This window comes from Portunus trituberculatus, chromosome 17 (genome assembly GCF_017591435.1).
Source record: "Portunus trituberculatus isolate SZX2019 chromosome 17, ASM1759143v1, whole genome shotgun sequence".
Taxonomy (NCBI): Eukaryota; Metazoa; Arthropoda; class Malacostraca; order Decapoda; family Portunidae; genus Portunus; species Portunus trituberculatus.
Window position 1 is genome coordinate 21542252 of NC_059271.1, and position 23179 is coordinate 21565430.

At 36.7% G+C, this 23179-nt stretch overlaps 3 protein-coding genes across 12 annotated transcripts in view; 1 reads left to right on the forward strand and 2 right to left on the reverse strand.

Annotated features, from left to right (window-relative positions):
• LOC123504826 overlaps positions 1-23179 on the forward strand; it is a 94952-nt gene that overhangs the window by 61022 nt on the left and 10751 nt on the right. For 3 of the 8 annotated variants that reach the window (XM_045255678.1, XM_045255679.1, XM_045255676.1), the window contains exons 1-3: positions 13002-13179; positions 13958-14205; positions 21886-22040. In XM_045255678.1, the coding sequence (XP_045111613.1) occupies positions 13002-13179; positions 13958-14205; positions 21886-21939 (480 nt within the window). In that variant the 3' untranslated portion in view covers positions 21940-22040. Of the gene's footprint in view, positions 1-13001; positions 13180-13957; positions 15346-18850; positions 18957-21885; positions 22041-22145; positions 22288-23179 lie in introns of those variants that run through there. The other 5 variants (XR_006674969.1, XR_006674970.1, XM_045255675.1 and 2 more) reach the window with 4 other exon arrangements.
• On the reverse strand, positions 155-14045 carry LOC123504824. Of its 3 annotated transcripts, none has more exons than XM_045255672.1 (5): positions 13911-14045; positions 10345-10847; positions 9506-10024; positions 4375-4477; positions 155-969 (listed from the first exon to the last, which is right to left on the reverse strand). In XM_045255672.1, the coding sequence occupies exons 1-5, from the start codon at positions 13944-13946 to the stop codon at positions 730-732; spliced, it is 1401 nt and encodes a 466-aa protein (XP_045111607.1). In that variant the 5' UTR covers positions 13947-14045; the 3' UTR covers positions 155-729. The 3 variants fall into 3 exon arrangements, with proteins under 3 accessions (XP_045111607.1, XP_045111608.1, XP_045111606.1); XM_045255673.1 differs by lacking the exon at positions 13911-14045 and adding an exon at positions 12470-12987; XM_045255671.1 differs by lacking the exon at positions 13911-14045 and adding an exon at positions 12589-12936.
• Positions 16739-20337, reverse strand: LOC123504827 (macrophage mannose receptor 1-like). Its single transcript, XM_045255680.1, has 5 exons — positions 20186-20337; positions 18790-18964; positions 18417-18522; positions 17728-17838; positions 16739-17417 (listed from the first exon to the last, which is right to left on the reverse strand). Exons 1-5 carry the CDS (start codon positions 20231-20233, stop codon positions 17390-17392), a joined length of 468 nt encoding a protein of 155 aa, XP_045111615.1. The 5' UTR covers positions 20234-20337; the 3' UTR covers positions 16739-17389.

Below are 23179 nucleotides of genomic sequence, written 5' to 3' on the forward strand. Positions count from 1 at the left end.
CGTCCTCCTCTCCTACTGTTGTTGGTCCTCCTAAGAATAATAGATAATAACAGTACAGAAACCTTGGGACACACGCAACTCACCGCAATTCCCTTCTGTAGCGTACATAAAGGAAGTTCCTGTCTGGATTATACAAGAAAAGAAAACGAGTTGCTATTTCGGTAACTATGGTTTAATGATAACAGTTTAATAAATATCACCTGCCCTGTGTGGCTGTCATCACAACAAGCGTCCTATACACAACATTGTAACTTTACTAATGTACATCTTTGAAAATCTTAACCTTTTTCATTAACTCAGTCGCGTCAAGAAATGTTTGGTCCATCCGTAGTAAAACTAATGACGTTTATATAATAACGTACAGTCAAGGAAATTAGTAGTGACATACTGCATTCGCTTCTGTGTTTAAAGTGTTTTCCCTCAACCTTAAGCTGTCAAATGGTGAGTCTGTTTTTTTATGTAAGATGGACTCTGAACAAAGGCAACAAAAAGGCAGAAAAAAGATGGCCAATGAAAGTGCCATTAGACTGAGACAAACACACAAAACACAATGGATATGAATGCAGAAAACTACTCGATTAATAACCTCGGCCGTATCTAATCTAAAACTAATGAAATAAAAACGATATCTATGACAAATGTACTCGGATTAGTTTGGTAATTTACTCCCTCTCTCTTTATCGCTCTGTCTTGCACGCACATTCACACTGGTCAGTTCTCTCTCTACGTTTACTGCTGTCTGAAGAGTGATTCTTTCAGCGCCGCAAGTGACAACAGTATCTTCTTCCTGTGGCCCTGCATATACACGCCCATGAGCTGCAGGTCGCGCTTGGTCAGATTGATAGCCGCAAGGGGACAGTAGATGCCATTGAGGTGAAAGTTGTCCACGTAATCCGTCAGGGCAAGTCCCTCCAGCCACTGCTCCACTGTCTCTGGCACCTCCTCCGGAACCTGTGGCGGTCGCTGCATCTGAGAGAATAGAGGCACTGCTTGATTGATTGATTGATATTATGGAACACAAAAAGAACATAGGCGTTACATTCACAAAAAAGTAAACTTAAAGTGGACCAATGCACTTGTCCAAACACTCGAGTGATCAGATGGAATGATTAATTGATTTGAAATATATATATATATATATATATATATATATATATATATATATATATATATATATATATATATATATATATATATATATATATATATATATATATATATATATATATATATATATATATATATATATATATATATATATATATATATATATATATATATATATATATATATATATATATATATATATATATATATATATATATATATATATATATATATATATATATATATATATATATATATATATATATATATATATATATATATATATATATATATATATATATATATATATATATATATATATATATATATATATATATATATATATATATATATATATATATATATATATATATATATATATATATATATATATATATATATATATATATATATATATATATATATATATATATATATATATATATATATATATATATATATATATATATATATATATATATATATATATATATATATATATATATATATATATATATATATATATATATATATATATATATATATATATATATATATATATATATATATATATATATATATATATATATATATATATATATATATATATATATATATATATATATATATATATATATATATATATATATATATATATATATATATATATATATATATATATATATATATATATATATATATATATATATATATATATATATATATATATATATATATATATATATATATATATATATATATATATATATATATATATATATATATATATATATATATATATATATATATATATATATATATATATATATATATATATATATATATATATATATATATATATATATATATATATATATATATATATATATATATATATATATATATATATATATATATATATATATATATATATATATATATATATATATATATATATATATATATATATATATATATATATATATATATATATATATATATATATATATATATATATATATATATATATATATATATATATATATATATATATATATATATATATATATATATATATATATATATATATATATGTATATATATATATATATATATATATATATATATATATATATATATATATATATATATATATATATATATATATATATATATATATATATATATATATATATATATATATATATATATATATATATATATATATATATATATATATATATATATATATATATATATATATATATATATATATATATATATATATATATATATATATATATATATATATATATATATATATATATATATATATATATATATATATATATATATATATATATATATATATATATATATATATATATATATATATATATATATATATATATATATATATATATATATATATATATATATATATATATATATATATATATATATATATATATATATATATATATATATATATATATATATATATATATATATATATATATATATATATATATATATATATATATATATATATATATATATATATATATATATATATATATATATATATATATATATATATATATATATATATATATATATATATATATATATATATATATATATATATATATATATATATATATATATATATATATATATATATATATATATATATATATATATATATATATATATATATATATATATATATATATATATATATATATATATATATATATATATATATATATATATATATATATATATATATATATATATATATATATATATATATATATATATATATATATATATATATATATATATATATATATATATATATATATATATATATATATATATATATATATATATATATATATATATATATATATATATATATATATATATATATATATATATATATATATATATATATATATATATATATATATATATATATATATATATATATATATATATATATATATATATATATATATATATATATATATATATATATATATATATATATATATATATATATATATATATATATATATATATATATATATATATATATATATATATATATATATATATATATATATATATATATATATATATATATATATATATATATATATATATATATATATATATATATATATATATATATATATATATATATATATATATATATATATATATATATATATATATATATATATATATATATATATATATATATATATATATATATATATATATATATATATATATATATATATATATATATATATATATATATATATATATATATATATATATATATATATATATATATATATATATATATATATATATATATATATATATATATATATATATATATATATATATATATATATATATATATATATATATATATATATATATATATATATATATATATATATATATATATATATATATATATATATATATATATATATATATATATATATATATATATATATATATATATATATATATATATATATATATATATATATATATATATATATATATATATATATATATATATATATATATATATATATATATATATATATATATATATATATATATATATATATATATATATATATATATATATATATATATATATATATATATATATATATATATATATATATATATATATATATATATATATATATATATATATATATATATATATATATATATATATATATATATATATATATATATATATATATATATATATATATATATATATATATATATATATGTATATATATTTATATATGTATATATATTTATATATATATATATATATATATATATATATATATATATATATATATATATATATATATATATATATTCTTATTTTTGTTTCCTTTTTCTGTTAGGTGATTATTTATGTAATATTTTCGGAACGCTAGAAAGAAAACATTAACGCTTATAGCAAGTAAGTAGGAAGTTTGGATCCATCTTACGCAAATGAAAGAAAAGCAAACTGATAAACTTATTAAAATGTTTTATTTGTTTAATATCTTTGAGAATATGAGCGAAAAGAAAACTTGTGTGTTGTTAAGGAATACATTTTAATTATATAAATAAGAAAGAAACAAACTGTTCAATCTGTTAATGTTTTTCCTAAGATGGTATTTTCTATAATGCTTTTAAAAAGTGACTGAAAAAAATGGTGTGTCATACCAAGTTCAGTTCGTGTTTGAGCGCCATCCTGTGCAGGGGCTCCGTGACGCCCGCCCCAGCCAGGTCCAGGGCGTCCATGTGCGCGGCGGTGGCCAAGTCATACCTGGAAGAGGCCACGAGGTTACTTACAACACCATCACCATTACCACCACCAATCACAATTCTGTTCCAAGACAAAGCCTCTCCCCAACTTTCACTTTTATAGAGATGTAGGTGGCTGTGGTAACCAATAGCTATAATGCAACGGTCAAATTAAAATGAAGTCTGAAAGGAAGTCATAACAATGACCACAACAACAGCAACAACAACAGCAACAACAACAACAACAACAACAACAACAACAACAACATTTTTACTGCTGATATCAATAATAACAATAAAAAAAAAACGCAATTTTGAATCATACAATCGTTAATGAGATAAATCTTCACATTCCTAAAATGATTAAGATATTTATAACCGTATCACAGAAAATACTAAAAAGACACATGCAGATTTCTTTTTTCTGTAAAGTTTGGAGCGTCTTAGTCTACTTCCTTTCAATTTTTGACAGGAAGCGTTTCCTTTGTAAAACTGCGCCATTATTTCGACAAAGATTTGACTGAGGAGTTCTTGTCGAAGGAAATTATCTGATGATTATTCTATAGATGATAGCCCCACTTCACTGTGTTTTGTGGAATTCATCTTCGAAAACATGTGATTTGTCGAAAGAAACGGCAGCTTTGCCCAGGAAATGACCCCAGTGTTACACCGTGTTTAGCCTGCCCCTGCCTTCCTTATCCCTTTGACTCCTTGTGATATATACTTATCTACTTGAGGCGACTTTAATGTTTCTTTTGATATTACTGACATCTCTCGAAATTATGTGTCTAATTTGCATGACACTCTAATCTATTCAAGGGGATAACAAAATTATACAGACTTAAATTATAACAAATCAATTATTCCTTTTACTATCATCGTTTTCTCGTGAAGTTATAAGCTCAACCTGCAATATATGGGTAGATTTTTTTTTTTTTTTAAAGGACCTGTCTTAGGGTTAATAAACTTGTTTACCCGTTTTATCCTTTTCTTTTCCTTTCCTTCTCCCCCTCCCCTCCCCCCTCTCTCTCTCTCTCTCTCTCTCTCTCTCTCTCTCTCTCTCTCTCTCTCTCTCTCTCTCTCTCTCTCTCTCTCTCTCTCTCTCTCTCTCTCCACTTGCTCCAGCATAACAAAGTCTAGTGGAAGTAAACATTTATCTTTCCATCACGGCAAATTGATAGGTTCCTCTTCTCTTCCTCTCCGTGTTTCTATTTCTTCCTTCCTCCCATCCTTCCTTCCTTCCTTCCCTTATTATGTTCGTTCGCTCGTCCTTTCCTTCTTTCATTTCTTTCTTTAGTTCTTTTCTTCCTTCTTTCATTCATTCACTTCCTTTCTTTCCCTCTTTTCCCTCATCCTTTTCTTCCCTCCTCCCATCATTTTTTTCCTCTTCCTTCCTTCATTCTTTCCTTCTTTCCTGCAATTGCATTCAACTTGTCACCTCTTTGCAAGTTTAGTGCCCAAATTATGGAGAGAGAGAGAGAGAGAGAGAGAGAGAGAGAGAGAGAGAGAGAGAGAGAGAGAGAGAGAGAGAGAGAGAGAGAGAGAGAGAGAGAGAGAGAGAGAGAGAGAGAATATGATTGATTGACTGATTAATTTATATTCTGATACCACAACACTGGAGGTCATTTGGGGCACAGAGAGAGAGAGAGAGAGAGAGAGAGAGAGAGAGAGAGAGAGAGAGAGATGGATAAATAAACTACACTAGTTAGATCGTACATTCTTCTCTAAGCAGTCACTACAGAAATATGAGATCAGATGTCAGTTTATCAAAGTCCCAATTAATGACGTGTCTTACGAGAGAGAGAGAGAGAGAGAGAGAGAGAGAGAGAGAGAGAGAGAGAGAGAGAGAAAGTTATCCGTCAAGGCCATCGGAACGCGGAAGCTCCAAATGCTTCTGCGGAACCCACCCACTGGAAAGAAGCTGAGAGACTGAATGATGCTTTGTGATTTTCTTCTCTATATGATTTAGTGATTCGTCATCTTATCGTGTATTGGGTGTACTAGAACATGTTTGGGCTTTTCAAGGGAATTTTTATCGTTTTAGTGATAGTTTAACGAGAATTCTTCAATATCTGTAGCAAAAATAACCCTGAAAACGGTTGATGCTTTGTGATATTTTCTGCATCGTGTTGTATAGCTTGTAGTGAAGATTGTTTGAGCCTTCCAAGGGTAAGGGGTTTTTGTGATGGTTTGATAACTGCATCATTAGAGAGAAAGAACCATAGAAACGTTCTATCCTTGCCCCTTATTATATAGTTTATTATAGTTGTAATATAGTATATGAGTGACCTTGTCATAGGTCGCAAGGCCTCCTATCACTCGTCTTTCCTATGTATTCCTATGTAATCACTTACGTGTGGTGTTTGAAAATAGAGAGAACAAAGTGTTTAAGGACATAATTCTAGGAAACATAATTGGTTTTCTTTAGCTAGTTTAATCTTGCATTATTTCTATTCGTCCTGTAGGAAATCAGAGAACAGTTGTATGATTCGTGATTTCATAATCGAGGAACTGAAGAAGAATAAAAGTTGTTTTTTACACGGACCAAAAAGGCACGCGGCTTCTTTCTTTCCTTTATCTAGCACTCGTGGCTCACGTGCCACACTCAATGTTTTCATGAGTAGAAGTTGCATTAATGATCTGCGAAACTGTAGCCATGTAACTGACGTAAAAAATTACTCTTTTCTACTCTTATCAGAAGGTGCACTGCCTCGTTGCCGCATTTATCCATCAGGCTGTCTATTAATTCACTTACGAAGCAGTGTTTTCATAGGATGCGGCGAGATTGTGGTGCTCCAAGGACGTCAGCTTAGCAAATGCCGATGAAAGGGTGACCTTAAGGGAAAGGTTATCGTCGTGGCCTGTGTATAGTTAATGAGGACCGCGTATGTTATTTCTGAATTGTTTATTTACTCTCCTTTGTGAGCTACGAGTATACTAGAGGGCGGGGGAGGCAGGCATCCCTGTCTAACAGCCATCAGGACAACACAAAGCTAAGTGATACAGAGCAGCCACAGGGTAAATGACAGCGTTAGTCACGAGTGGTTGTGTTACGTTAATGATATCCTCCGTCCTCGCTGTAATATTTATGCAAGGAAGGAATATAAACAGCGTGGAAGAGAAATATCAAAGCGACCAGTATCACGTTCGTCACTGTTGGAGGATATAGCAGTGTTGTAGTTTTCAGTTTGTTTCGTCATTTAAGTTTTTATTTTATTGTCCTTGTGCATTCATTTTTAGTCGAAGAAATGTTTTATATTAATTTTTCTGACTTGGGCAAAAAAAAAAAAAAAAAAGCAAAATCAACAGAAATTGACCGCCTCCCAAAAAAAAACTGCTACAAGAGAAGTTCAACCCTTCAACACTGAAAAAAGGAAAGAAAAAAAAAAAAAAGAGTTGACCAAAACTTCGCCGCGTAGTTTGATTCGTAGTTTTTTTTTTTTTTTTTTTATTGAGCTTTTATGTGGCTGGTGGAGGCTTGAATTTCTCATGTAGCGACTATCGTGTTCTTTCCTTATTTTCTTATTTTCTCGTTCGACCTTCACTTACTGTAAGGTCATCACAGAGCTTCATTGAGCGATATCCATGAACTTTCCTACAGTCAGAGGATATTAAGGATTCTTATTCCTAAAAAGAATAAGAGAATGATGCGTGATGGTTTTAATGAAGAAACCGAGCACACCACACGATTTTAATGGATAATTCATATTAATTCTCCAGGAGTCTGAGGAATATTAGTGATCTGTCTAAAAAGAATAAGAACCATGTTTTTTCTTTTATCGAGAAACTAACCAATACAACACCAATACACCTAACAACACTGATTAACTTAGTATTCGTCACCGTTTCTCTTATACTCTTATCATATTTCCACTAAATGAAATGCTGCACTCTCTTCTCTCTCTCTCTCTCTCTCTCTCTCTCTCTCTCTCTCTCTCTCTCTCTCTCTCTCTCTCTCTCTCTCTCTCTCTCTCTCTCTCTCTCTCTCTCTCTCTCTCTCTCTCTTTTCTGCACTGTTACTATTTCAAAAGTCTGAGATTCCTCCTAGCCCGGAGATCAATACTGAGAGTCTGAAGTCTACTCGTGGTGTGGTCCAGAACTGGTCAAACGAGTTTCTTATGTGAAGACCTTACAGACTTGCACGCCCACTACTTCCGGCATGAGGAAGTTTTGAGCATACGATGATAAATTGTTGTTACTGTTGTTGTCATTGCTTACTGTTGTCTCTATTATTATTATTATTATTATTGAGTAGTAGTAGTAATAGTAGTAGTAGTAAAATTGGTAATAGTAGTAGTAGTAGTAGTAGTAGTAGTATTGGTAGTAGTTGTAGTAGAATTGGTAGTAGTAGTAGTAGAAGTAGTAGTAGTAGTAGAATTGGTAGTTTTTTTTTTTTTTTTTTTTACGGTAAGGCCTATAGCGCCTGTAGGCACACTTGAAAAGTGTATGGGAAGCGCTGTTCAGCTTCCGCCCATTAGTGGCGCAGGCAATTTTATTTATAGTGGTACCCATATTAGGGCCCATATCACCGCCCAAGATCATCTTGAGTGTAACCACCTAGAACCTGGGTATCATGGTGATATGTAGGTAACTTTAAACAACTCGACAAATGGCAAAGTGTTTTAAGACCTACGCGTGGACGTCTGCCCGATCCCACGCTCACCACCTTATCCACTATGCCACCGCCTCCCTGAACAGAGAGTAGTAGTAGTAGTAGTAGTAGTAGTAGTAGTAGTAGTAGCATTAGTAGTAGTTACAGTAGCAACAGCAGTAGAATTAGTAGTAATAGTAGTAATTAGTACTAATAGTAGTAGTAACAGTAGTAGAATTAGTAGTAGCAGTAATAGTAATAGTAGCAGTAGTAGTAGTAGTAGTAGTAGCAGTAATAGTAGTAGTAGTAGTAGTAATAGTAGTAGTAGTAGTAGTAGTACTTGTTGTTGTTGTTGTTTAGTAATACTAGTAATATACGTATAGTACTAGTTAGAGAGAGAGAGAGAGAGAGAGAGAGAGAGAGAGAGAGAGAGATGTTAGGAGAGAAGCCATCACTTACCCATGCCTGTTGAGTATTGAGTAGTCTTGGACGAAACCGATGTCCAACAGGAAATCCCTAAGCTGCTGCATGTCGTTCTTGGGTGTCTGGGCCGGGTGGGCGGGATCGAGGGGCGTCACCACGGAGTTCGGGCGACTTCGTACTTGCAGGAGCAACGAGTCACGAATCCTCCTGAGTTGCGCCGAGCGTTTCCGTGACTTGGCCAGGTGTTGCAGGAGTTCTATCTCTTCCTCTACTGTCCCGCTTCTCTCCTCACCACCCCAGTACTTCTGTAGGGGTTCCTCCACTTCCCTGTAGCCTCCGGTTCCTCGAATGCTTACTATCGGAGTCGAGGTTACCGGTACTGAGGAATCGCTCACACTACTGCAATCGCTGGCTGATGATTTGCTGTCCTTGTGGGAGCCTTTAGAAGACGAGTGGGAGTGGTGGAGGAGTTTGTGTCTCGCCTCCTTCACCTTCCTTCGTAACACCTCCAGAGGCATGATAGGGGTTGTGGGCAGACTCCGGGGAAGGCAGTACCTGGGGTGAAAGAAGAGAAGGTTCAAGGCCGTTGAGTGCTATGCGGAGTGTCTCGGTGGAGGAAAGCTGGCGCCACGTTTGTGGATAAACACCATTACGTGACTTAAGTTTCCCCCACCGACGATGGATACAGTTACTACTATTAAAACAACAAATGATACCATTACTGCTATAACCACTACTACTACAGCTACTACTACCAGAAACATATACGAAGTAGAAGGAAAACAAATAATAGATCTTGTCTGTCAAACAAACCACTCGGTCACAAGCCTCCCCAGCCTCTCCCGCCCCTTGTCTGGCACGGCACACCCACCCACCTATTGGCGCGCCCCGGCAGGGAAAGCAGACGTTCCTGCACCCTCGCCAGCAAGGATGGCGAGACTTCGAAACATGCACTGACAGACGGGGGCAGCTCTCCTCCTCGCGTCACACCCCAGTAGACGGTCTCTTGTTGTCCTGTCTGTGCACTGGACGCCTCTCTACTGTTTATCTCTTTTTCCTCTGCCTCAACACGCCCCTTCTCCTCCTCCTCCTTCCCCTCCTCACGTTCCCTTGGTAAGTCTCCTTCTTTCCTTCCTGAATCATCCGTGTTTGGCTTCTCCCCTCCTCCACCTTCTCGAGTGCCGCGTTCTTCAAACTCTGGCGTAGTTCCCTCCGGTTCTGTTATCTCGTGCGTTCTGACACTCACGTTCTCTAGTGTGGTTGTGGTGGTGAGTTTTCCGGGTTGTTGCTCAAGCTTCTCGGTGCTTTCATGGATTCCACCTTCTCCTTCTCCCTCCCCAGGCTGTATGTTGTCGCCTCCTTTTTCCTCTTCTTTTGGCTGTTGGGTGAAGATAGAATGTTGTTGCAATGTATGATAGTGGAGAGAGTTGGGTAATGTCAGAGAGAGAGAGAGAGAGAGAGAGAGAGAGAGAGAGAGAGAGAGAGAGAGAGAGGTGTTTATCCATGCCTCTAAAAAAAGAGAAAAGACAAGCAAACTATTGGACTCACAGTAGGCAGCTGTACAAATATGCATCTGTAAATATTACAAGAAAGAGATTATTGATCAATTTACGGCCTCAAGCACAACAACAACAGTGATAATAATAATACTAATGCACGCAAACACAGATTAAAGAGACATATTCCTGTTGTGTGTGTGTGTGTGTGTGTGTGTGTGTGTGTGTGTGTGTGTGTGTGTGTGTGTGTGTGTGTGTGTGTGTGTGTGTGTGTGTGTGTGTGTGTGTGTGTGTGTGTGTGTGTGTGTGTGTGTGTGTGTGTGTGTGTGTGTGTGGGTGAGTGGGTGGGTGGGTGGTATATCAAAAGCCACTGTTGCGACCACACACACACACACACACACACACACACACACACACACACACAGGACAATCGAGCATTAATGGGTATAATCATGCACACATAAGGAAAACGAAACAGAGAATACGAGAAAAGATAACAACACAAACACAGATTCGGACAGACATAAGACGGATGGAGCGACGGACAGGCAGACAGACAGACAACGACCCTAACTGAGTAAGCAAGACAGATAAATGGGAGAGTCGGGTGGAGATTTTGTTATTACGATAATACGCGGTCATTAACATTTTTTGTGAAACCTAGAGCAGCTTTGGCACAGTGCATATAATACTCTTGATGATAACTACTGTCTGGGCGAGTGTGTGTGTGTGTGTGTGTGTGTGTGTGTGTGTGTGTGTGTGTGTGTGTGTGTGTGTTTGGCGTGCTGCCCGCTTATCTTTCTTCTTCATCTTTGCATGTGTGTATCCGATGAACTGCTTGTGCACGGTAAAAATAATACTGTATAGTTGGGAGTAAAGTTATTAGTATTGTCACTTTTTTTTTTCAATATGTTAGAAAGCGAAATAATACATCTTTTACATATACTTTTTTTATTATTGAAATTAGTAAAGATAGCAAGATAGTGAGAAATAGGCTTACTTTTTTCTGATTTCTGTAGATTTCTTTATGTTGTTATGGGAAACGAAGGCAATTTGTACATATACGTATTTAAGGTGAATTCTCATCAGATAACCTTTAACAAATTTAAAGGGAAAGTGTGATTAAAGATGATGTGCACCACAGCTGCCTCTTCTGCACTGAACTCACATAGATTGCAAAATTTATTCACTTGACACAGGATACCCTAACAAAGGAACAGAAAACACAAACACTTACGGAAGCAGTAAAATTGATGAAAAAGCGACGAGAGGCAACGTGTTAACAGAGGAAAGCTAAGCAGACAGACAGACACACAGACATGCAGTGAGTGACAGGCATGCTAATAAGAGTGAATTGAGTCTCGCGCTGGATGACAAGAATTAGTAATGACAATACCAAGCGGGCAGCTCATGAGAAAACGATTACATTGTCACCGCCACTTGTGCCACTTGTGCGCCTTCCCTATCCTAATGCACCTCATCAACAACACACGTGGGGACTTACGTTGGCCTGCTCCTCACACTGCATGTACTTGAACACACCACTACGGGACACAAATCACACCTCAGCTATTAGCGGCACAACACACGGGGATTCAGGGAGGGGGTGACACTGGTACGTACACTCGACCATAACACTAATGTACGACTAAGACAGCACGCCTGCAGCCCAGCACAAGAAGCACCGGGACAGAATGCAACATGTACCATCAGCACTTGTAACGCCGACCGCCGTCAGCACTTAAATTACTTAAATCAACACAGCCACTTGCGGACGACGGAATAAGTTGCCAGAGAGCACTGGGTGGACTCCCCGCCAGCCTCCCAGCAGGGTAGAGGAACAGTGGGAGAGGGAGCGACAGAGGGACGGGAGAGAGGGGAAGCTGAGGCTGGCACGCTTTTGGCACCGAGATCAAATACTACTGCCAGTGTTCCCAACCCCCTCACTCCCCGCCCGGCGCCAGTGTTACCAGGCCGTCAGTCTGCTGAGCCTCCTCGCTGTAGACAATGTTACCACCGGCATCTCCCCTTAAACGATGCCGCAGAGACCCAGCTCTCCTTCCTTAAACAGGGAAGGATATCATCATGATGCGCGACTCGGGTGTCTCGTCCTCCACACTGGGGCCACCACAGGATTCCTCGCAAGCCGGACGAGGGGTGACTGCACGCTGACGATGCTGACTGAAAAATCCCAGGAATTGTGGTCATCGTTGGGTAATTGTTATGATGAGAGGGACTGTTAGTGTCTCGGATTGTTAGTTGATCACTCTTACCTAAACATTCCATTTCGCGTCGTGTTTTTTGTCATAACTACATTAATTCTGCCAGTTTGTTAGTGCTACACGCGTGCGTTGCATGATGTGTGGCGCATGTAAATTTTGTATCCTAATATCGGGCTGGATTCCCCGCCCCCACTCATCGCTGTAGGCCTTACTCCACCACGCTACGTTTTCTGTGGGGCCGTGGCGGTGATGGTAGTGGCGGCGAGGGCAGACCACATCGTCCATGGTAGAGTTGTTATCCAGTGGTTGATAAAGGGAGTATCAGACTCATGTCATGTCTCGGTGTATGTGTGTTTTCTTAGCGTTACTTGCATCTTCACCAGTCAGAGGAGAGTTAGACAAACGGCTGACAATATTAGTATTCATCCTTATTCGTTATGTGGCGCCATATGTCCTCGTTGTTGCGGCGCCATGACTCAATCACTCCATTAATTGTTGCTCATGTCAGGAATCATTACATCACTATCAAACGTGTTGATTCAGAATGGGGGAAACAAAACTGAGAGAGAGAGAGAGAGAGAGAGAGAGAGAGAGAGAGAGAGAGAAAGTTCTGATTTTTTTAACGTTGCTGATTAGAGAACAACTTACTGCAGTGTATTGTTATTTATTTGTTTTGTTTCGAGTCACTAATCGGCTACTCTGCTCAGTATTTGTTCCTCGTACCGTACATCCATCAGTCCTTGTGTTGGTCATTCCCATCACGCCTGCAGCGCGCCGCGTCGGTGGTCCCACAGCGACGGCCTTGCCGCTGCCACCACCTCCTACTTCCTACGGCGCTGCTGTATACGGTGATGTTCAGCATGGCGCGTCGCACCAACGGCCTTCATTGCCTCCTATCCGGAAGTGTGGCTGTTGCAACTCAAAAGGCGCTTCACGGCATGTGGCGTCACCGCTGCTTCCACGAAATACCACGAAATATCTCACCGCACCGCTGCTACAGCCACTCGTCGCCCTGAAGGTGAGTCACAATGTCACAGCCGCACTAACGTGGGAGCCCTTCACTGGAGGGTTCATGGGGGACCTTCAACCGCCATACAAGGTCCCTTCATAAGTAATCATCCCTCATCTTCCTGCACTGGTCCGCCTTATTGCCCACTTACCGCTCCTGTAAACTACATAACTACTGACCTCTCGTGTGTGCTGAGTCGCGAAAATAATCTTAATCTTATCCAGTTATCTGCTAACTTGTAACTTTGTGTGTTACATGTTTTCTCGCAATTTTAATAATTTCCGTTAAGAATATACCAGTTGGCAACCTCTGTAAGGATACTGTTGGCAAATCAGGGAACTTAGGATTCAGTCTTAACGCAGAATGCAAGTGACTGACTACATCCATTTTCAGTGACTGATGCAGTGACTGATCAAAGTGCACTCCCGTGCACTCAAATCACGTTGTATATTCCTCCCCGCTAACACCAAACTTTTTTGTCCATTTCGATCATAGACTGTATCCATTTGTCAGAATCACTTCCATCTTTCCACGGGTCCTCAACCCCATCACTCCACTTCATCCACCGCGAGCCACATGGTCTTCATCTATCCACACCACCACTCATCTTTCTTCTGGCCATCGTGCTACTCTCCGCCCCGCTGGCCACGTGCACCGCCCATCTGACTTTGTTTCTTTACACAGCTTAATTCGAGCAGCCCCTGTCTCGTCTTACCTTTTTGTTTCTTTACTTATCCAGTGATAGAAAATAAGACATGCTATTATATGTTTTCTCTTTTTATGATAGCAATAGTAATGTCGAGCTTCCTGCTCTTTCACCTATAAGATATAAAGAGCCTCACTCACCTCACAACATGATGCAGAGACTCAAGGTTACAGGTTGTATTGAAAAGTACTACTCAACTGGTACTGATAATCATGGTAATTTAAGTGTGGCACGACGTATGAAGGGTGTACTAGTATATGGAAATCATAATGTGCAAGTAAAGTTACGGATGTAGAGGTGTTATTAGGAAAAAAAATCATGTGAAGACTAAACTGTAATTGATAATAATAATGATAATGATGACTGTACGTACATGTATATTATAATGTGGAAGTAAAAGTAGTACTGTGCAGATATTAGTGGGCACAAAAGAAGCCTGTGTTTTAAAAATCAGTTACAAGACACACTGTGAAAAATATTACTTATAAGTATTGACAATGATAGCAACTATGGTGTAGTACGACGTATGGCAGATGTGTGCACATGTAGTTAAAATTGTGGCAGTAGAGGTTGGGATGCACAGGTATTCATGAGAAGAAAAGGCATTTGTTTTGAAGTCAGGCAGTTCATTAAGAAGCAAATATCATTTCTCATGTGCAATTTCTTAAGACTTCAGTGATATAAGTGTCCTAATTCACGCCATACGAAATTGTGAAAGTAAGGAGTAAGAGAGAGAGAGAGAGAGAGAGTATGATTAAGAAATAATGAGGAAATGGAACTAAGAGCATGACTGATAGATGTAGCAAAAAGTGGAAATGAAAAAAAAAGGAATGGACAGCAGAGAGAGAGAGAGAGAGAGAGAGAGAGAGAGAGAGAGAGAGAGAGAGAGAGAGAGAGAAGTAGAGCGTGATGGCGCCAGCTGTCATTTTGGGCTTGTTCACATTTACCACTAGTGTTGAGGGAGACAGCCGCATGAGTGACAGGAATGGCCAGGACATGCCCGAGCATTGCCACCCACTCTGTCTCAGGAATCAAAGGGCTCGAGCAAGACACCACTGGAACTTTCTCTCGTTGTGTCACGGTACAGTTCACCCGAAGATATGAAGACTACTTGTTATGTTATGCAATGTGACGTTGACTCATACTCTCTCTCTCTCTCTCTCTCTCTCTCTCTCTCTCTCTCTCTCTCTCTCTCTCTCTCTCGTCTAGTCTTATCTCTAGAAAAACAATGGAAGTTGCAAGAAGCCATCAGAGCTACACATCCCTACCCTTATCTCTTCTTACCTTGAACCATTTTCACGTAGGTAAGTCAGAGGAATGAAAGGAGGAGCATTTCTGTAAAGCCGTTGTAAGGTTCCGTGTGGCTTTTTATCTTCGAGAAGGATAACGCTTTTTCACTATTCTAACCAGTAGTAGCTACGTATACATGACTGTGGAAAAGCAATGCCATATGTCTTAGAGGTGAGGGAAGTCTCAGTGTGGTGTTCATTGTTTATTCATTTATGTGTTTAATGCGTTTGTTTGTTAGGTGGCTAGATGGATAGATAGAAAAGTTTATGATGGGGATGACAGGTGGAAGTATACAGGTACGCTTTACCCAGGAACTGCTATATTTACTACATTTGACGGTTTCTTGCAGCTTCTCATATTTTTTATGCGCTTTTGTTTTGATAATCTAGTCCGTCATTTTTGTATTTTCTTTATATCTACTTTTTTTTACACATGCATTTACATATTGCTTTTGTATCTTACCTTCGTGCCACAGAAGATGGAGTGAATAATGCAGCAAGTTTCAGGAAGGAGCATAAAAGATCATAGAAAAGAAAGTCCAACTACTTGATTTTGTTAATGTGTTCGACTAAAGTTTTCATATCTAAACCAACGAATACAGCTGCGAGATCGTTCGTGGGTGTTATATATAAACATTCTGTTTTCCGAGCACGCTCGTGAGGAACAGGGTGAATATGAAGGTCGTGGTAAAGACTGTGAAGGTGGAGCAAAGTGGAATTATATGTACGCATTGCAAAAATCAGTATAGAAAAGCATGCCACAAGTACATATAACAATAGATCAATATATATTAATCTAGAGCAGAGATGAAGGAATTTTAACCCTTTCACTCAGATATACACTGACTCGCAGCTCTAGAAAGCAATGTATTAAATCTTTATAAGCACCGAGAAGAAAAGATGGGATGAAGAAAATAATAGAGTTCGCAATTTCCTGCCAGTATAATGTTTGGAAGTGACTGAAATGTCTCATACTGGCTTTTTTTTTGTAGTGTTAACATTTTTGCATACAACGTGTGGCATCGTAATATCAATCTTAATTACTAATAATGGAACATATATGATTTTGCATACGATGAGGCCACGGAGAACATCCGAAGAAAACCAGGAACCACTGGAGAGGAAAAAAAAATCAAGCCGCATGTGTAGAGAGAAGGGCTGTGAGTTGCACGAAGAGCCCGCCATGCACCTCCACTTTCTAGGACAGATCCTTGCGGCAAATAAATCTGAAAACAAAAGCAATAACAGCTTTAGTGCTTTACTCTCTCTCTCTCTCTCTCTCTCTCTCTCTCTCTCTCTCTCTCTCTCTCTCTCTCTCTCTCTCTCTCTCTCTCTCTCTCTCTCTCTCTCTCTCTAACAAATTAATTTTATTAGTCAAGGTATCCTACAGCTCATGACAATAAGTCAGGAAAATCTTTAACTCGTTTCCTAGAGGCAACATTGCTGGTTTTATCAAATAGTCAAAACAATTTGGATAAACTGTCGTGATGTACAGCAGTGCACGACGAGGGCTGTGCATTAGAAAACGCTACTCACTTAAGGTACGTGAAGCAATACTCAGAGTCCCACTTGAAGTCAGTTCGATTCTTCATCGATACACAATCCTCGGAGTGTCGTTTACGGTTGTAGGCCTTCCCGGGAAGGAAACTGTAGCCCAGACAGATGTGTTTAGGACAGCATTCACGTCATGCAAATGTATGTTTGTATTGTGAAGAGAGATAAATGTGATGGGTGCGTAGTGATATAGCAACGAAACTTACATTGTTACATTCTTGCCGAAGAGGTTTTAGTTAATTGTATGAGAACAGAATAGTGTATCATCAAAATTATTCAGTGTTAATTTGAATATTTCAGAAAGACGCGGCAAGTTGTAGTGGGAATGTGATTTCTTTTAATTTATTATTATTATTATTATTATTATTATTATTATTATTATTATTATTATTATTATTATTATTATTATTATTATTATCATTATCATTATCATTACTACTACTACTACTACTACTACTACTACTACTGCTGCTGCTGCTGCTGCTGCTGCTGCTGCTGCTGCTGCTGCTGCTGCTGCTACTGCTGCTGTTGCTGCTGCTGCTGCTGCTGCTACTACTACTACTACTACTACTACTACTACTACTACTACTACTACTACTACTGCTATTATTATTATTATTATTATTATCATCATTATTATTTATCTGACTCATTATGTAATAAGGCCTTACTTGGTGTAGACGACTTTCTGATGACCTGACCACTTGTAGACTTTATTCACCCCGATGTCATTGAGGCCAATCCACATCTCGTCTATGCCCATTGCGAGCATAACACCTGCAGGAGTTGTGTTTTGGAAATATTCAGTCGTTATGCATTGGTGCTGTAAGAATGCAAGATATGAACACACACACACACACACACACACACACACACACACACACACACACACACACACACACACACAGAGAGAGAGAGAGAGAGAGAGAGAGAGAGAGAGAGAGAGAGAGAGAGAGAGAGAGAGAGAGAGAGAGAGAGAGAGAGAGAGAGAGAGAGAGAGTCAAGCCCATAGCTGGTTGTGGTGAGCGGCTTGCTATTACTCACCTGCCAATATATAGTTCTCCTCATTGCTGTTTATATAGACGAGATCGCTCTCTTTTCTTTTGCAGTCTTCAATTGCCTCCCAGTTCGTCTTTGAGGAATTGCTTACCCACAAGCAAAGATCCCAGGAGTGTAACCAGTCATCTGGACAGGTCTCGCGCACAGCCACGGTAAGGGCCTAAAGAGAAAGTATATATAGCTCCGTTGAAATAAATCCAAGCGACAGCCATTGCAGCGTCACACACTACTTCACATACTTCGTTATAATGCGAAAGATACTGGTACGGTCACTATTTATATTATACATCAATCTCTGGATACCTTACTAAATGTTAACAGTACGTCAGTCTCATCATTCCCTCCAGTCAGCTACGGTATTGCGTCTGACACCAACCTCGTGGGGACTCAACCTGAGCTGCCATATTAAATAACATTGACACGCCACAACTTGACTTTTTTTGGGGGGAAGGGGGCCGGGCAGGTGGGTGGCTATTGAAGACCATATTCTGAAACACTTCTACGCGCACCTTCACTCTTTTCAAAAGGCTCTTCTTGAAATCATACAGGTTTATAAGGGTGTATTCATGTCTTTTTGTGACACATGAGCAAGACTTATACACATTGTTTATTATCAACAGGAGATACTCTCTTGAAAACCCAGCTGATTGTCTCTGTGAGAGAGAAAAGTGTTTCAGAGTATACGGTATACTAAGAATCAGTGTCATTTTTCACGGATGTTATATAATACTGACAGCATCCAACATTAGCACTCGTTGTCCTTACTGCCAAGAGTGGAAGTGTGACGCGGGATGACCGACAGCCATGACAGGAGGAAATGAGCCTAAAAAGATAATAATGACAAATAGAAAGATGAGTAAAAAAAAAGATCTGGCGGCCTAAGAAGCATATGTGTAGTGCATTGCGAGGCGGTGCTTTCCTCTGGGACTAGATAAACTCGTGCTTGTCCTGAAAGACGTCTTTCTTTGTCATGGGTCATTGCTCGCTATCTTCACTATAAGTTTCCAGTTTCCCTTCTCATTTTTTTTTTTTTTTTTTCATCATAACACCTCTGAGATAGATTTTGATTTTACTTTGTTGAATACTACCAAAAGATATTAGCCACTTAAAAAAATATTTGATTATTAAAAAAAAAGGAAAAAAATGTTATATGCTTAAAAAGAACCACAGCATTCTACGTTGATTCTGAAGTTTGACTAATTCTTTCCACAAAAGCGTAAATTATCTTGATAGAAAATTATAGATAAAAATCATAATAAAGAAAAAAAAAATACCCAAACGTAAAAGAACCATAACATTGTCTATCGATTTAAATTTTGCTGTGTTCTTTTCACAAAAGCACAAGTGAAAAGTGATGGTCATGGGAAGCACCTCAACATACCAGAGCAAACAAGACCGTCAGCAGCACAAGGGTTCTGCTGGCAGCCATGACTCCGGTGCTCACTGCTCACTGGGCCACACTGAGCAACACACTGCCACGGACGCCCAGAGACTCACCGCCCTGTGAATCACCGTCATCTCTTTGCCATAAACACCTGTGCATGAGAGAGAGAGAGAGAGAGAGAGAGAGAGAGAGAGAGAGAGAGAGAGAGAGAGAGAGAAATTGCTTTTACTAATATGCACCTCACAGATGTAAAGATTGAGGCACATATTCTTAAACAAAGTGGTACTGTCTTTCGAAAGACCTTAACAGACAGCAGAAAACAGACAGCAATAGTAGTTGTTAAGGATTTTCTAAGATATTTGTGTGATTCTGCTTTATCAATGGCAAGAAAACAGTTATGAAATATAAAACTCATCTTTGGCTTTTGAAGACAACCTTTAAGAGAAAACAAAGCTTCTATATGGTTGGATGTCTCGGAGATAAAGTGTTTAATGTAATGATGATAATAAGGACGAAATTACTGCATTTGTTGTTGATGAAAGATGAATCACATTAAAAAACATTATATTACCTCGTCGCTCATCCAATTCATCCACACACACACACACACACACACACACACACACACACACACACGAGGAGAAGAGACGGGGATGGGGGCAGTTTAAAGGGGGTGGGGGTGACACAAACAAAATCACCTGCATGTCTTTGCCTGAATGCCGTCACCTGTCTAAACACTCTCGTTCCCACGCAGCGTGATGAGCCCTTCAGGAGACTATTCACGGCAGCCTCAGGTACACACACGACGCGGAGAAACGGAATAAACCTCGTGTTTTTAGCATATTTTGGATGTATCTGGTGCATTTTTGCTCATTAGTGCTGAGAGAAACACACCTGAGTCCCCACCATCGTCATTTTCACGCAACTTGTATCAATACAGACTGAAGGACGTGTGTGTGTGTGTGTGTGTGTGTGTGTGTAAATTTAGTTTCCTTGGTGTGTTTAGAAGAAAAAAAAATACGTAGATAGAACACTGGTTATGTTGTTTGCTATATACGAGGGTCATCAGACTTTACATGAATCATCTGATTATTAGCTAATTTCGGTGTCAGGCCAACTATACTTCACTTCGTTTCAATAAGCAAATAAAGATACTTAGTGAATAAATGCACCGTACAATATTATGAATACGAATTAACATATTGAATTATATAATATGCTCATGTCTATAAAACGTAACAGGTTATCCTTAAATCATACTCTATTATTGGAACTAAATAAGTAGTAGTAACTATCATCGTTTTCTGTTTTTCTTTCTTTTTCTGAATACAGGTTCGAAGCTTTCATAGTCATGGTCGGACCGTAAGTCGAACGTCAGAGTTTTCATTTCCGTTAGTCGAAGACACCAAGACGGGGTGAATGCATGGAAGGACGCTGGTGGTGGTGCTGGTGCTTTAATTTGAGTCTATTATGTTTCGTGGCGACGGAGAACTGTGCTCTGCCAAATCCCGCTACATGATCAGTGATACCAGGTCCTGACTGACCATAAGGAAAGCAGGGAGTATTCCCGAATCGCCGGCCTAGGATTGGCCTGCCGGTCCGCGTGTCTCTCTCTCTCTCTCTCTCTCTCTCTCTCTCTCTCTCTCTCTCTCTCAGGATGCCGGTGCACTCATTTTATTTATTTTTTTTTTTTCCAGGGTGAGAGAGGCAGACCAGGCCAATCAGAGGCCATTGAGGCCAGTAGCATGTGAGGAGGGCAAGACAAATGGTTTTCTTTCGATTAGCACCCGCCCCAACAGTACCAACAGTACCCATCAACCACACAGAGCGTGTGGAGGAAGGGGTCTGACAGGTGCGTGCCGGGATACATTCATGTGTGCATGCGTGCAAGTAAGTGTTGGTGTGAACGTGCATGTGTGGCCAGGTTGGCCTGGTTACATGAATGACTCCTTGCCAGAAAAAGTCTCTCAATCCGACCCTGGTGGCAACCTTAACACACACTTGATCCATCGCTTGGCCTGGAGGAGAAACAGTGATGGAGGAATTGGTGACCTGACCATCGTTGTTGGTGTTCACATCCCGCACGTCCTCACTCAACGGTGAGTGTCCTTGGATTACGTCTACTTACCCAAAGGCGGGTTCACACGTGCCAATTTGCGACTGAGATTGCAAGTCGCTAGAAGTATTGACTGAGCTGTTCTAGTCGGAAAATGTCACACATAGCGAAAGAATCGACTAGTTGACACCTTGGCGAAAAGTTAATGTAGCTAAGCAAACAACTACCCGCCGGGCCGCCAAGATATCTTCCTCAAGCGACGATGCTAAAGCGGTGGTTGCTCTTTTTTTGGCGTACTGTAAGTTATGAAAATGCCTGTGGATGCGTCCCTTGCTAAGTAGAAGGAAGGACAGTTCTTCAATCCTCACTAACAACACCCTGCCTTGAAGTTTTTTTTTTTCCCTCACCAACACAAATCATCTCTGCACCTAGAGACCACATTTTCAAATCTTACTTCGTGACGTCACAACGTAAATAAAGTCGCAAATCGACTGAACAAGACCAACATGTTTTGCGACTAGGTACCGATATTCAGTCGGAAACTATACTGACTTGTAATTTAAGTCGGAAATTGTGTGACCCCGCCTTTATTTTGGTAAACAATAATTTGTGCTAAGGGGTAAAGTGCTACTTTAATAGGAGAGCAGATAGTTATTGCTACGTGATATCTCGCTGAAAGATTATACAAGTGTGTGTGTGTATATATATATATATATATATATATATATATATATATATATATATATATATATATATATATATATATATATACTACAAAGTCATAAATTTGGAAAGATAGTGAAATATAAAATCAAGATGATAGTGATTTTTCAAAATCCTTTCCAGTGATGGCTCGTGTTTAGGCACTGCGGAAGTACAGCACTCCTTATTTCTGTTCGCTATCATCAGTAACATTCAACATTAGTGACCGTTTT